The 13991-nt window shown below is 42.9% G+C and overlaps 1 protein-coding gene across 6 annotated transcripts in view; it reads left to right on the forward strand.

The window, feature by feature from the left end:
• dgkza (diacylglycerol kinase, zeta a) overlaps positions 1-13991 on the forward strand; it is an 89546-nt gene that overhangs the window by 28539 nt on the left and 47016 nt on the right. For 5 of the 6 annotated variants that reach the window (XM_037091251.1, XM_037091246.1, XM_037091249.1 and 2 more), the window contains 18 exons: positions 2849-2957; positions 3236-3331; positions 4586-4663; positions 5120-5182; positions 7380-7436; positions 7580-7648; positions 7811-7882; positions 8021-8137; positions 8624-8695; positions 8900-8998; positions 9371-9453; positions 9591-9651; positions 10163-10276; positions 10635-10772; positions 11192-11270; positions 11467-11522; positions 11812-11874; positions 11964-12037. In XM_037091251.1, the coding sequence (XP_036947146.1) occupies positions 2849-2957; positions 3236-3331; positions 4586-4663; positions 5120-5182; positions 7380-7436; positions 7580-7648; positions 7811-7882; positions 8021-8137; positions 8624-8695; positions 8900-8998; positions 9371-9453; positions 9591-9651; positions 10163-10276; positions 10635-10772; positions 11192-11270; positions 11467-11522; positions 11812-11874; positions 11964-12037 (1500 nt within the window). The remainder of the gene's footprint in view (positions 1-2848; positions 2958-3235; positions 3332-4585; positions 4664-5119; positions 5183-7379; positions 7437-7579; positions 7649-7810; positions 7883-8020; positions 8138-8623; positions 8696-8899; positions 8999-9370; positions 9454-9590; positions 9652-10162; positions 10277-10634; positions 10773-11191; positions 11271-11466; positions 11523-11811; positions 11875-11963; positions 12038-13991) is intronic. The other variant, XM_037091248.1, reaches the window with a different exon arrangement.

Here is a 13991-nt window from a genome sequence, read left to right on the forward strand (position 1 = left end):
ATTATTATGATTATGAATGCGATGAACGTTTTTTAGAATATAGAAAGCTAGAAATTCACATTAGATAAATCCCAGCCATGACTCACTGATATGCTAATATGTTGGCCTATAAACAAATGACTGAATAAGTTTACAGCAACAATTAGGCGCTCAGTAGATTATTATCTGATCATTTTTTCATCAAGATCCGAATTATTCCCTGAGGAATTTATGAAAAATCTCATAATGTTCAAGAAAGTGTGAGCAAAGTCCTGGATCCATCCAGTTATCTTTATGAAGCTAATGGGGTGTGTTCCTCCAGAGGTTTCCCTGCTACACCTGGTTCTAATGATGAGCTCGTCCTCACACTCACAATTTGAATCAGGTGTGTTGAGGGCAGGGAAACATCTACAACATGCCGAGGAGGCGTTCAGGAACAGGACTGAAAACACTGCATTACAGCCTCAAATCAAACCTAAACACAGCATAAGAAATGAAGTTGTTTGGCTGACAGGAACAGCCTAGGAACAAGCCTACTGCTGCTCAATCTGCTTTAGGTTGTGTCAGGAAGACCAACATGTCCACATTCTTTGGCAACTGGGAATTCCTAGTTATGCTAATAATACAGCCAGCTTTAGAAAATATTCGCTCTGCAGGGATTGATTAGGCGGGGGTGCACTTTGCTCCAGTTGCGAGGCATAGATAGCTGCCTGCACTTGGTCTCTACCTCTCAAGAGGACCGGAATAGGGTAGTAGTAAAAACTTAAAAGTACATATTTACATTAGTGGCGCCCAGGTAGTTGAACACTGTTGGAAAAGGTGAGTGTGTCGTGATTGGATATGAAACTGACATCCTCAAAAGGCTAAGTCATACAAGCCAGGATGGGGCGAGGCTCACCGCTGAGACACGCGATTTTATAAATGTTACTGCATGGGCTGCGGAGCATTGTGGTAAACCACTGTCAGTAAACGCATTTAATTTGCAAATTAGTACCGGCCATGAAAATAGTGATAGCTTCTGGGGAAATTACCTTTTGTCAAGAAGAGGTACTAACCTTCCCACGATTGTGTGCATCAGTGTGTGGAAAAAAAAACTGCCAAATGCTGCCGAAGCGTTGTGTCCAAAATATCCAAAATATAACATAGTTTGCAAAAATGCCAGCAGAAAATGATATATTGATTCTATATTGATTTTCTGTATATCATAAAAAATATGGCCTGTAAGTGATCTCATTTAGATTCTTATTCATCAACTACAAAGTAACTGAAATATAATGATTACAAAGAATATATTGGCATGCAGTGAAACTTGTTCATAACAGTCACGCTCCTCCAAGATGCGGACAGTCTGACCGACCGTCTGTCTAAAACAGTTGCTTTGTGTGAATATCCATTTTCCTCCTCAGTTATTTTTACACAGTGGAAAGCCTTTTAAACTCATATTACAGGCTACTATTACCATTCCACTTCCGTATAGGCCCTTTGCTCCTGTACGTAGATTGTTTAGATCTTTAACAATCTTTGCAATATATCTTGAGGAGTTTGCAAAATGTATCCAGTGCACATTTGACTTTTGAGTAAGATTTGTTGAACTGTAACAGCAGTAACTAATGCTTCACTTCCTATATGACCGCTCTAGTGTGAACAGCATTTTGTGGGTGCAGAGCAATGCTAGAAATAGCAGCACACAGCTGATGGTAAATGCTAGTCTCAGTGTTTAACTGCAGCATACACATTGTATGCATTGTAGTATTTTTTACCATTAGAAGTGATAGATCCCGGGTGTATGAAAGTATTTTGTTCATCTGTATGGCAGTCTGCGCATTTTCCTCACGTCTTTGTGGGCTTCCACAGTCAGACGTCGTGCTGCTTTGGTCACTGAATGACTCAAGTGTGAATGTGAATGATTGTGAACACAATGATTGAACACAATAAGTGGTTCTGGAATAGGATGGATAAAAACTGTCAGTGTGGTGCATGTTTTACAACTTTCCAGGTCTGTTTAGACATGTCTGATATATTGGTTGATATATCTGTATCAGTGTAAATCTTGCCTGATGTGCACAGATTTGAAATGTTTTTTCGGTTTCATTTTTCCATCCTTTTATTTTGAAGGCCCAAGCTTGAAATATAGTAGTAGTTGTTCTGTTTGTTTCTTTATTACTCATCCCTGAACAGCAGGAAAAGTGAGTCATTTCTGAATTTACAGTCATGGACAGGAGTTTGCATCCACTTGCAAAGACAATGTGCATCATTGCTGACTTCAGTTCCAGTGATTTCTACAGCTCTCACTTTCTGTGATGCAGTGAGTCTTGAATTGAGGTTTCGGAATGGTCTGAATTGAACTCTATTGAAAACATGCGGACTGTGCTGAAGAATCAAGTCTGTGCCGGGAAGCCAGTGGATTTAGTTGAACTTCACCGATTCTGTCAAGAGAAGTTGTTATACAGTTCAGTTAGAGGACTACCAGAAGCTTGTGGAATTTCAGAATACGTATGATAAATTGATTATTGAACCAAACTTCATGAATATTTTTGTGACAAAGTAGTTTGTGATACACGTTCTTTGATGATTGATTTGACGATTTGTTTCTTTTGAATTTGAATCCGTTGACATTAGAGAACATCCTTTCAGAGACATGAATCAGCTTCACAGTTCAGTTGGAGTGAGACTTTTGTGTCATGTTAGTGAAAGTTACATTTAACACTACGAGGAGTGTTTCTGAGTATTAAGGAGTTCAGACTTCAAACTATTTGAGTTTAATGAAAAAAATTCAGGATTCAAGTTTAAGATTCACAAGAAACGACTTCTTGCCTGATTAGGGGGAAAACTGGAGCGTTGTCAAGTCTCTGTCTGTGTGTGTTTCCAGGAAAGCGATAGCTAAGTCCGGCCTACACCATCTGCCCTGTCAGCCCAGTACATCATCTCTGAACAGGACTGACCCAGAAGCAAGCATCCGCAGTACTGTGGACTGGACGGTGAGTGTTGGCGACACTATGACACGACAGGGATCAGAGACAACACAACACAAAAGCTATTTATTATTACACAACATAACACTCCCTTTTGTTTAGTCTTTTGCTATTATGCTAAACGTTCCTGACATTTTTATGATTCTTGGTTTAAGATCTGAGGATCCATTTATATACACACATGTTTTCACTCTGACCATGTATACATTATTGTGCAATGATAGTTTTTTTGTTTTTCCCCTCCACTGTGCCTTCACTCTGTCACTGTTTTGTTGTCTCTGTAGGATTCAGCTCTGTATGGAGATCATATCTGGTTTGAGACGAATGTATCTGGAGACTACTGTTACGTTGGGGAGCAACACTGTATTGCCAGAGCGCTGGTTAGTACCCGACTCTGATCTGTCCTTGTTCCTCTTCCTCACTCTCTTCTCTCTCCCTTGCTGTGTTCTGAAACTATTACCTCCAAGGTAAATGTATAGTGTGTTAGGGAAATGCATGCATTGATAAGTAGACCTAATGTTCTTATATCTGTTAACACAGTTGTTTGCACAGTCAGTCACATATTCCTTCAATCACTGCACCGATCAAACACCTGGTGTACTTCTAAAGACGGGCTGTTTTTAGGTGAAACACAGTGTCTTCCCAGAATCCATATCCCTCATACTGTGCTGCAAACAGACCGTCAGCTGTCACAGGAAAAGGTAGTAACAAATGAAAAGCCCTAGCAGAGGTGGTTTAGTTTGGCACTACCGGTCTCTGGAGAAAAGCTGCACTCTTACACTGACCAGAGCAGTGTGAGAGTAGGCCCCAGTCATCAAATCAAGACAATAATAGCAGGGGTCTGCTACTTCATAGTGTATCTGACGTTCATGACTTTGCACCAGTTATTAATATATTAGGATGCAAAGTCAGGAAGAAACATCGGCAGTAACTAATTGTGCAGATCATGTGTCTGAGTCTGGGTTACACCATCCAGGTTCAAATGGGCAACGCTGCAAAGGACTTAAGCATGGTTGTGCATTCTTGATTTGTAACAAAATAATCCAAGTTCCTTTCTAAGGGTTTGGAGGTTTCATCCACATCTCACGGACCACATTTTATACTGTGATATGTTTGAGGAAACAGATGGTAACCCCTGTCTCGGCTGATCTCTGGTGTCCGATGTGAATGGCCTCCTCGAATCTTTCTCAGGTTGTCCGCTGACTCCTGCTCCGTAGCTTTTGACCTCTTCCCAGTGGAGGCTTGTGAGTGGCTCGGGCCTGGTGTTCACAGACAGGTTGTTCGCTCCCAGCAACGATTTAGTAGTTTTTAATTAGAGCAGACCACTTCGTTATCACCACGTTTCATCTGCGCGAGCTCACGTGACTGTGTGACCAATACCCGAGTGCTCTGAGATGTCTTTAAATAATGACTCCTATGTGACACTGATACAAAGTGGTCATATGAAAAACCATGTCTATGTGTTCTGAGGTACAGGACTGACCCTCAGTGGTCAGAGATGGCATTGCTGCCTCATATTCTGTTTATTCCAAATTCAGTCTGAAGCACTGAGGATCATAAAACAAAGTCTGTGGTTGTCTTTCCGTCCATCACTCCAGACTGATCATGTTCTCCCTCTTTCTTTCTCTCTCCAGCAAAAGTCTGTCGGGCGAAAGAAGTGTGCCGCCTGTAAGATAGTCGCCCACACCCTCTGTATAGAGCAGCTGGAGAAGGTAATTTATTATCATAATTATTTTACCAGCTGGACTCATTTTTAAATGTGCTTTCTGGAGACAAGAAACATAAAGACGCTGGGTGTGAAACTCCCGTCATCACAGGCAGATGAAGCTCGGAGGGGATAAGATTAAAGAAGGATGTTTAAACCATCTTTTGCGAGCGACGAAAGGTGATGGAGGCAAGAATAAAGAAGGATTAAACTCTGGGTCCTAATGGATAAGTTTCAGATCTGAGTGAAGTGAAAAGGAGGATTACTTTAAACCCTCAATCGTGATTGAAATCTAAAAATGTATCCAACGATGGCTGCTTTTCAGCTGACATCTTTATTCGTGTCGCCCTAACTGTCAAGTGTTTATTTTCATTTCTTTCGTCTTCATGTGTGGAACAGAGGACGGCGCATTTTGAAAGAATGGACAGGTTGTGTTTAACTGTCCCTCCTGTCTAACCTGCAGTTTCCCAGCTCTAGAGCCATTCTTCTGGACGCCACCCTGCCCCTCAATGACCCCGACTTTAGAGTGAGACACATGAAGCTTCTTCTTTCTCTCCTCTCTCCTGATCTGTGACCCTCAGTCTCACGGAAACACACAGACCAGAGGTGGTGTCTGGACCCCACTTCAGTCACTTAATGAAGAAACCAGTGCACAACATGATATTAGTGTTCCCCTAAATAAAGAATCTTTGTGGGTGGGGGCAAATGTATGGGGTCCACTTCAGTATAAGGGAAACAGATGGAGCACATAATCCTGTAAAGGCAAACAAACGTGTGGACAAGCCACTTCTAAAGTGCGTGAATGGAAACGGAATCCATTCCTGGTCAGACACACACACCCTCTTTTTTTTGTTCATTTTCTGAAATCATGTAGAACCCACTCTTTCTTCATTTCATTATCTTGTGGATCAGGGTGGTTTGGTACATCCGACTGGTTTTGAGGGATGGCGCTGAGGAGATTTCAGGGAGGAATCTGATATGAAGGGCGCTTTCTCAAACATTGGAGGTTGAGGCAACAGCAGAGGAAATGAATTGTGTATATGGCTAAAAATGTCCTCACACAAGGTCCACTTACTGTCCACTTCTAACCACATCCCACTCTCTCTTATCAGCAGATAGATTTTCACTGTTGACATGGAGACAGCTCGGTGGCCTGGGCTAAGTATGGAACATGACAACAGGTGGTCTTAAATGGGGGAGACTGCAACTCCTTCCTGTCAGAAATCTCGCCTTTGAGCCTTTAGTGTGATACATTGTATTGTGGGATCATGCTAAATATGTGGCGACTTAAACATACGTGACGCCAAAGCCAGGTGGCGCTCCTGCTCAGTTAGCTTACATCAGTAGACTCACTCAGTATCCAGTGCCTTTCATAGTCCCCCCCAAAAACAGTAACAGCTTCCACTGTATCTGTGGACACTTACCCTTTCATTCCAGTTATAGCCCCACAACTGAGCTGAACAAACAAAAGCATTATGCATAGCTCAGAGCCACATGACTCTCCACGAGTAGAGCAATTGAAGCGACAAATAGGCCGCTGGGCAAAATATGTGCTCATAACTCGACATCCCTAACTAAATCGGGGAGTTTTGTCATGCTTGATTCGCCCGGTGACAGCTGAACCGTCTCTGTGACAACATGTCAAACTCTGTCTGCTGATGAGAACTATAACATTCAGTTTGGAAAAAAAACAAGATGTTGTCTTTTGAGAAAATGATGGAAAAACATGCTCAGTGTTTGTATGACTAGAGATGTTCTTTTTGATTTATCCTCATTAGTTAATGTGACTGTTAACCCATGTCATACAACATATATTCTGTATCAGCTTGTTCTAGCGCTTCGTCATAGTATTTTTAGTAGTACTGGTATCTTTAAAACCATGTTCAGTAGAATTTGAAATAAAGGTCTGTGGGTTTAAACAAATTTTGTACTAACTGACCCACATCCAAGAAGCAGAATCAGGAGGAGCGCTGTCAACCAAAAGCAAGCATATAGTGGACATTATATTGAAGTTAAAGTCACATTAAAGAGCGAGTGGGGTCATTAATCCAATATAATTTGCTTATAACCTGCACTATTCTTCAACTAACATTTGATTTGCTGTTTCTCTAAATTAACAATTTGCGTAGGAATGAAAACGTTCCCTACATTATGGCAGCGTACGCTGTCAAATACACTGCACAGTCTTGTCCAACATGCCATAGAAACACTGTACACCACTGTAGTAAGTGAAATATTAAATCCTGCATGGTTTTGATTTCTATGTGTGAAAATATCCCCGCATCAATTTATGCACATTTCCTTAAGATGAAGTCTGATGTCTGCTGCTAAATTGCTCTGTTCTGTTCGCCACATTCCAATGGTTGGTTTTGTAAGCCAAGTCCAATAATTTCCGAAAGTGGCTTGGCTGACCCGACAGTATTCAGCCGGGACACCAGTGTGACTGGTGGTGTCTCTGCTCTGCTAACGGTGGTCCTGGTTTTTTTCTTTCCTGCGCTCACTTAAACATGGGGAATCATGGTGGAGTCCACTTTCACTGCTACAAAGTTGCTCACATTTAAACCTCTTTTGCCTCACCGCTGCTTCCTCCTAAATTATGTTCTAACTGTCAACCTGGGTCATTGAAAATGATTCTTTACGTAACCTCTCACAGTCCCAGTCTCACAGGCCCAGTTTTCATCTCTGTATTTATAGTTCTCTTTTCCTCCTCTGCTCTCCTCCAGATTAATTTTAGGTGTAAACCGTCTTTCAGAGAATCAAACTCCAGGAACATTCGAGAGGTGAGTTCTGAGACTTCTTTCAAGCAGAGAAAAGTTTTCACTCTGACTCATTTTTACTAAGTTTTGTGTTATGTTAGAAAAATGATGAAGCTGCATAATTTTCAGTTTGGAAAATGACAATTTATGTTATTTTGTGTGCGCAGCCCATCGTGGTGCGTCATCACTGGGTGCATCGGAGACGGCAGGAGGGGAAATGCAAGCAATGTGGGAAGGTGGGTGGTAATTCTGGTAGTGTTTAGTACTATTTTGACCAACAACATAACAAGAATGACCTTTTTTTTGAAATTCTAAATTGACAATTTGAATCAATCACTTTAATTTTATCGTCAGTAGCAGTCAGACCCAAAATAACTTGCGTTCCTGTTGCTCTGTAGGGCTTCCAGCAGAAGTTTGCGTTCCACAGTAAAGAGATTGTGGCCATCAGCTGCTCCTGGTGCAAACAGGCTGTGAGTATGTTTGGAGAGGGAGCTCAGTTAAAGACTGGGACAACATGATTATTTATTTCCTTACACAATCATATTCATTTTATATCTACGTCTGTATCTACCGATATTATAATGGTGTGTTTTCCCTTTTTTTTTTAGTATCACAACAAAGTGTCCTGCTTCATGCTGCAGCAAATTGAAGAGGCTTGCCCGATCGGAGCTCACGCTGCCCTTATAGTTCCGCCCACATGGATCATTCGGGTCCGACGGCATCAGGTAACACTGCTGGCTCATCTCTGGGCATCAGAGACGGTACTTAACTCCAAAGTGCCTAGTCTACTTACGCAGTAGACTCAGTGCCTCATCGGTGTGTATTGTTAGATGATGCCATGATCCTTTGAAGCATAGAACACCTGTAATTGACTCTTTCTTAAGTCCTGCATTTATGCTACTTAAGTCCACCCACTGTCATCAATGAAAGGTGCCCCCTGTAAACAGCAGAGAGCTAGGGAAGGACCAAGTTATTTCAGTAAATCGGCAAACAATGCAAAAGGCTGAACAAACAGTGTCACTGAGAAACATCATGGTAAGTCAATCATAGTATGGTGAAATGATCATTGAAGTTTCCTCCCTTATCACAAAATGTCAGCTGTTTTTATTGTGTTGTAATTGTGGGGGATTTTATCACTTTTTCCTCTCTGCTCCTCGTGAAGTCGTTCTGCAGTGATCTGCAGCTGCTGTCTCTGCTTTGTGTCTCGACAGTCCTCTATGAAGTCGAGCAAGAAAAAGAAGAGAACGTCCTTCAAGAGGAAAAGCAGCAAGAAAGGAGCAGAGGTCAGTCCGATGCTGCATTCTGTGATTCCTCTCAAACCCAAAGTTGCACATCTGAGACAAATATAAATACCGTGACATTGTGTTTTTTCAAAATAAGATGGACCAGGAACAAGGACATCTTGTGACTCTTACTGTGAAAGCATGATTGTGTCAGAACAATGACTGCAACAGAAAATCTGAGCACATTGTCTTCTACTTTGACAGGAGGGACGACAGTGGAAGCCGTTTATAATCCGACCGATCCCTTCACCGCTGATGAAACCACTGCTGGTGTTTGTCAACCCCAAGAGCGGAGGAAACCAGGTATTCATGAGCAAAGTGAACTACCACAAAGCTGTTAATCTGTCTGTTGCCTATAGCTAGCCAACAGCGACATCAGGTGTCACATCATGGTGTCAGAAATCCAGCCCACAATGGACTTGACAGACAGGACTTGGACTTCAGGCAGGCCCAAATAAAGAGCAGATTAATTCCATCTTATCACGACAAATCGAAAAGAAGTTGAAACAGGAAGTATTTACTTCATTTTGACCTTGAGAGACGTGAAAAATGAGACCACTTTGAATATAGAACCCATAATAACTTGGTCAGGACTTCAGCACCCGACATGTAGGATGAGGAGCTTGACTTGACCGACGTGATTCTGGGTTGATTGTTTGTCGTGATGTTTTACAGGGCAATAAGATCCTGCAGTCCTTCATGTGGTATCTGAACCCTCGACAGGTGTTTGACCTGAGCCAAGGAGGACCAAAGGAGGGGTAGGTCTCTCTCCCTCTCTCTGTCTCTGTCTCTCTTGCTATCACACAAGCACACACACGTGAACAACATTGTCTATCTAACAGTGATGTTAGGTTTGTTTGGCTGAAGTGACCGTTAACTATTATCAATCTTCTAGCTTGGAGCTGTATCGCAAAGTCCACAACCTGAGGATCCTGACCTGTGGAGGAGACGGCACTGTGAGTAGTAACGCACACACATATACATCATTAGTATGCATAAATGCAAAGACCTGTATTTGTAGCGGGTACTTTGTCACCCTCCTCTCTCTGGCTAATAAATACAGTTAAACGTATGATATCTGAAAGCTTTTTCGCTGTGTTCGGGACATTTTATTTGATGCTTTTGTGCAGTGGGTGCGCAGCCCAATCAGTTGCAGTGCACAGGATAAGAGCGGGGCCGTGAGGAAACCATGTGCCAGATGAGGGTTGAAAGCGTCCAAGAAGAGGCTTCGAGTGTTGTCGAGCCAGAGAGGAGGAGCCAGCTTTCAGTGTTGTGTTTAAAAAAAAAAATCGCAACTGACATTTCTGACTAATTCTGCCTCCAAAAAGATGAAACCAGTCAACCTCTCTGTATGCTGGATAGACAAAATGGGCTTCATCCAAGATTTCTTAAAATCAAAGGAGCACGACAGTTCTATGTTTCTCTAACTGCATGCCTTTGTGTGTGTATTTGTGTGTGTTGAACCAGGTGGGTTGGATCCTGTCTTGTCTCGACGAACTGGTATTAAATCCTCAACCTCCCGTTGCTGTGTTACCGCTTGGGACAGGAAATGACCTCGCCAGGACCCTCAACTGGGGAGGGGTGGGTCCAAACACCGACAAACACACATACGTACATACACGACTAATCTGTATGAATATAACAAAGACTGTACACTTAGCTGCTGCTGGAAATCTAAACCACTGACTACTTATCTCCAGCGCTGGGTAGCAGTACTTTTGAAAGTAAGATGTTACATTGAAAGATATGTTACGGCATTTCCTGCTGAGAAAAGTAACTTGTCGGAGTCAGCTTGTCAAATCACACGTCTGCAGCTGCTGTCATTCGGAGTTAAGATTGTTGAGTCCATCTGACCTTTTAATGGAGTGATTTTTTTCATTTCAAAGTTAGTTGGGAGTAAGTTTTATGTTCATATAAATGTATTTTTCATGCATCCCAGGGCTACACAGATGAACCTCTGTCAAAGATCCTCTCTCATGTTGAGGAGGGAACTGTTGTCCAGCTAGACAGATGGAATCTACAGGTTGAACCAAACCTTGGTGCAGGGGCTGAACCGGATGAACAGCAAACTGATAAGGTCAGTGCCCGCAAGCATATCACGTGGCTCTTCTTGACTTTCTAAAAGTTTTGGAATGTCCGTTTGTGTGTGAGAAACATTATTTTCGGGGCCTGTGTGATGAATGTGAAAGTTGCACTACCCCAAGAACACAAAAATCAGTTCACAGCCAAACTGTTCGTGGGTTCACACACCCCTTGTAATGTTGTCAAGGGCCGCCAGCAAATCAGAGTCTTCCAAAAAGCTGCTAAAAGTTCTTAGCGAGGAATTAACTCTTAATAGCGCTACACAAAGCTGTGTCAGTTTTTTGCGATAAACTTACTCACTTCACTACACTGGATGATTGTTAATATGTGTTAAATATACATAAATATATAAATATGTGCCCACAAGTAAGTGATTTTAATGTTTTCATCTGTTGTGTGTGGACGCTCCCTCAGCTTCCTCTAGATGTTTTCAACAATTACTTCAGTCTTGGATTCGACGCCCACGTGACTCTGGAGTTCCATGAGTCAAGAGGTACATTCATAGAAACGCTTTGGAAAAAATGAAAAGCAAATGTCATTGGCACTGATCACACAGTACTGCGAGAAGCTCCTTTTTGGTAAACATTCATTTTGCTGTGTCAAGCTTGCAAGAACGTTGAAGTTTGTAATTTAATTCTCTTTGCATATATGGACTGTTTTGTTGATTTGATGTCTCTCCATTGTTGTAGAGGCCAACCCAGAGAAGTTTAACAGCCGTTTTAGGAATAAGATGTTCTACGCTGGGGTGAGTTCACTTCCATGTTAGAGATCAGTGTGAATGGGACACATCATGCTAATTTTCAGGTTTATGGTTTTTTTTTTTGGTGTCTGCTAAAAAAGGTTTACATCAGATGACTTAGTTCAGACTGCTGTATAGACAGCTGTGTAGACTGTTTTTCCGGGAACACGGTGTCTGACTTACAACAGGCAGTGGAAAACAGTACCATCCTTCTGTGGTTTCCTGATGCACTCCTCTGAGAGAATCCTGCCGTCTGTCTGATGTCTGCCTGTCTGTCTGTCTGTCTCCCATACAGACAGCTTTCTCAGATTTCCTGATGGGAAGCTCCAAAGACCTGTCTAAGCACATCAAAGTAGTGGTGAGTAGCTGTCAATCAAGCAGCAGTCATTTGGGTGAAAACACTGAGTCACTCCATCACGCGCTGTCTTTCTGCCTCTCCGTCTCCAGTGTGACGGGACAGATTTAACATCAAAGGTTCAGGACTTGAAGCTGCAGTGTCTGGTCTTCCTCAACATCCCCAGGTGATACTACTACTACTACTGCTAATGATACTAATGCAATGCCACTCTGGTACTGCAATATGGTGTGGTGTTTTGTGAGTGCTTGTCGTAGTTTGGTTGCAGTTAGTGTCGCTTCCATGATTTAGGAAAACAAAAAACATCATCAATTTGTCGATTAGCTTTGAAATGTACCGTTAATCGGAATCATTTGTCCAGTGATTATTGTCAGCATTATAAAACTGTTTCTCTTGGTGGTGCTAGGGTTTGAACCGTATGTTTTTATTGGACCCAAAAGCGAGCACCGAGACAGAGCGATCGTTAAAGGAAGTGATTGTCAGAGCTGAGTAGGCAGGTAGGTGATGCTCTGGCTCAGGCTCAGGTAGGTGGAAACGCCGGTGGCGCAGCAGATGAGGTGGTGGAAACAGTGGTGTGGGCTGAGGTGGAAATGGAAGTTTGAGAGGATATAACACAGCGGAAACCACGAGGTGCTGGAGGCTGAATCATAGGCTGGCCGGGAAGTTGGAGACTCGCACTTAGTCGATCACTGGAGAGATCGAGGAGGGACAACGTTAAGGTAACAAACAAAGTAGCACAAGAGACTATTTTCACACGAGGGCTAATAATTATTTCGCTCTCTAAAGGGCAAGTGTATCGAGGGGCAAACCCCAGGAAATGCTGAAGCTGTTTGCGAGACGCTGGTGTTGGCTAGTCTTCCGCAGCTTTTATTTGGACGGGGGCCGGCTGGTTGTCAAATCACGACACTCAGGAGGCACCAGGGACCAGATCAGGTGGCGCTGGCAGAGTAGCAGCAGGAGTCGAGAGTGCGAGAGGCAGAAGTTGGAATGACAAAATCTCCTCCAGCTGGAAAAGGAGGATGAAGCCCAGTCAATTCAGCTGGAGAGGGAATGACAAACAGATGAACTTGCTCACAGTGATTGCCAGAGATGATCACAATGATAGGAACAGTACAGTGATTTTCCATTTAAGGCATTAACAGTCTTTGGGAACTCCGGGGCCTCAAGTGGGATGTTTGCTTGTTCAACATTAGCAATGTCAATAAAACTGTCCTCAGCACCAGAATCTACCAGGACATAAATGGGGACTGACTCACGTGACACTGGAGAGGGGCTGCAGGGTTGTTTCGATTAGGAGAGCCGGAGGGGGAAGAGGTCTGGCTCACCTATGAGTAGAAACGCTGTTGGCATTCGACTTGGATCAGACATGTCCTTTCCCAGCTGCATTGGTTCTTCCAAGCCTCATAGTCTTAGGGCTGGCGTAGCTGATCTGCGACTCTTGCTAACCCTCTCTCCATGTCTCTCCCTGCCTCTATTATCCACACGGATAGATGGGGAAATTAACTCCTCTTGAGACTCAGGTAGGTCACGAGTGGCTAGCAAGTCGTCAGATAACCCCTTGCCAAAACTACTTTAGTGCGCTCGCTCATTCCACCCACTGTTAGAATTATTTGACTGGTTAGAATTGCAAGAACAGACTTCAATAAACTTTTTCGGCAGCTAAGAGTTGTGAGATGCTAAAGGAAAAATATCTGAATAAGGTTGTGCTGATGGGAAATCATATTTCTTATTTTCCTTAAGCACTCAAAGTCCCAGTCCCAGCCCACACCGCGCGTTACAAAGACCACTGTATGTTATCAAAATTAAACAAGTTGTTAGTGACGTTTGATGCGCGGTGCAGCTGGAGATCATTCACAGCGATGTCGTCCCCATATGAATCTGTTTTACTCTGCTGTTGACATCGTGAGCACCTTAACTGCCGGAGAGAGTGTTGTGTGTTGTTGCCGCTGAGTGCTTGCATTAACATTACACCGGAGAGTTTGCTGTCGGCTCCTAAATCACATTTACAGGACGTGTCTCGTTTTCTCCTCCACACAGTTTCTCCAACTGGCATTTATGCAGTTGTAAGAAGATGCCTGAGTCAGAAACCGAGTCCAGCAAAGCTCCAAATGTGGACATAT

Source organism: Acanthopagrus latus, chromosome 24 (genome assembly GCF_904848185.1).
Source record: "Acanthopagrus latus isolate v.2019 chromosome 24, fAcaLat1.1, whole genome shotgun sequence".
In the NCBI taxonomy this organism is placed as follows: Eukaryota; Metazoa; Chordata; class Actinopteri; order Spariformes; family Sparidae; genus Acanthopagrus; species Acanthopagrus latus.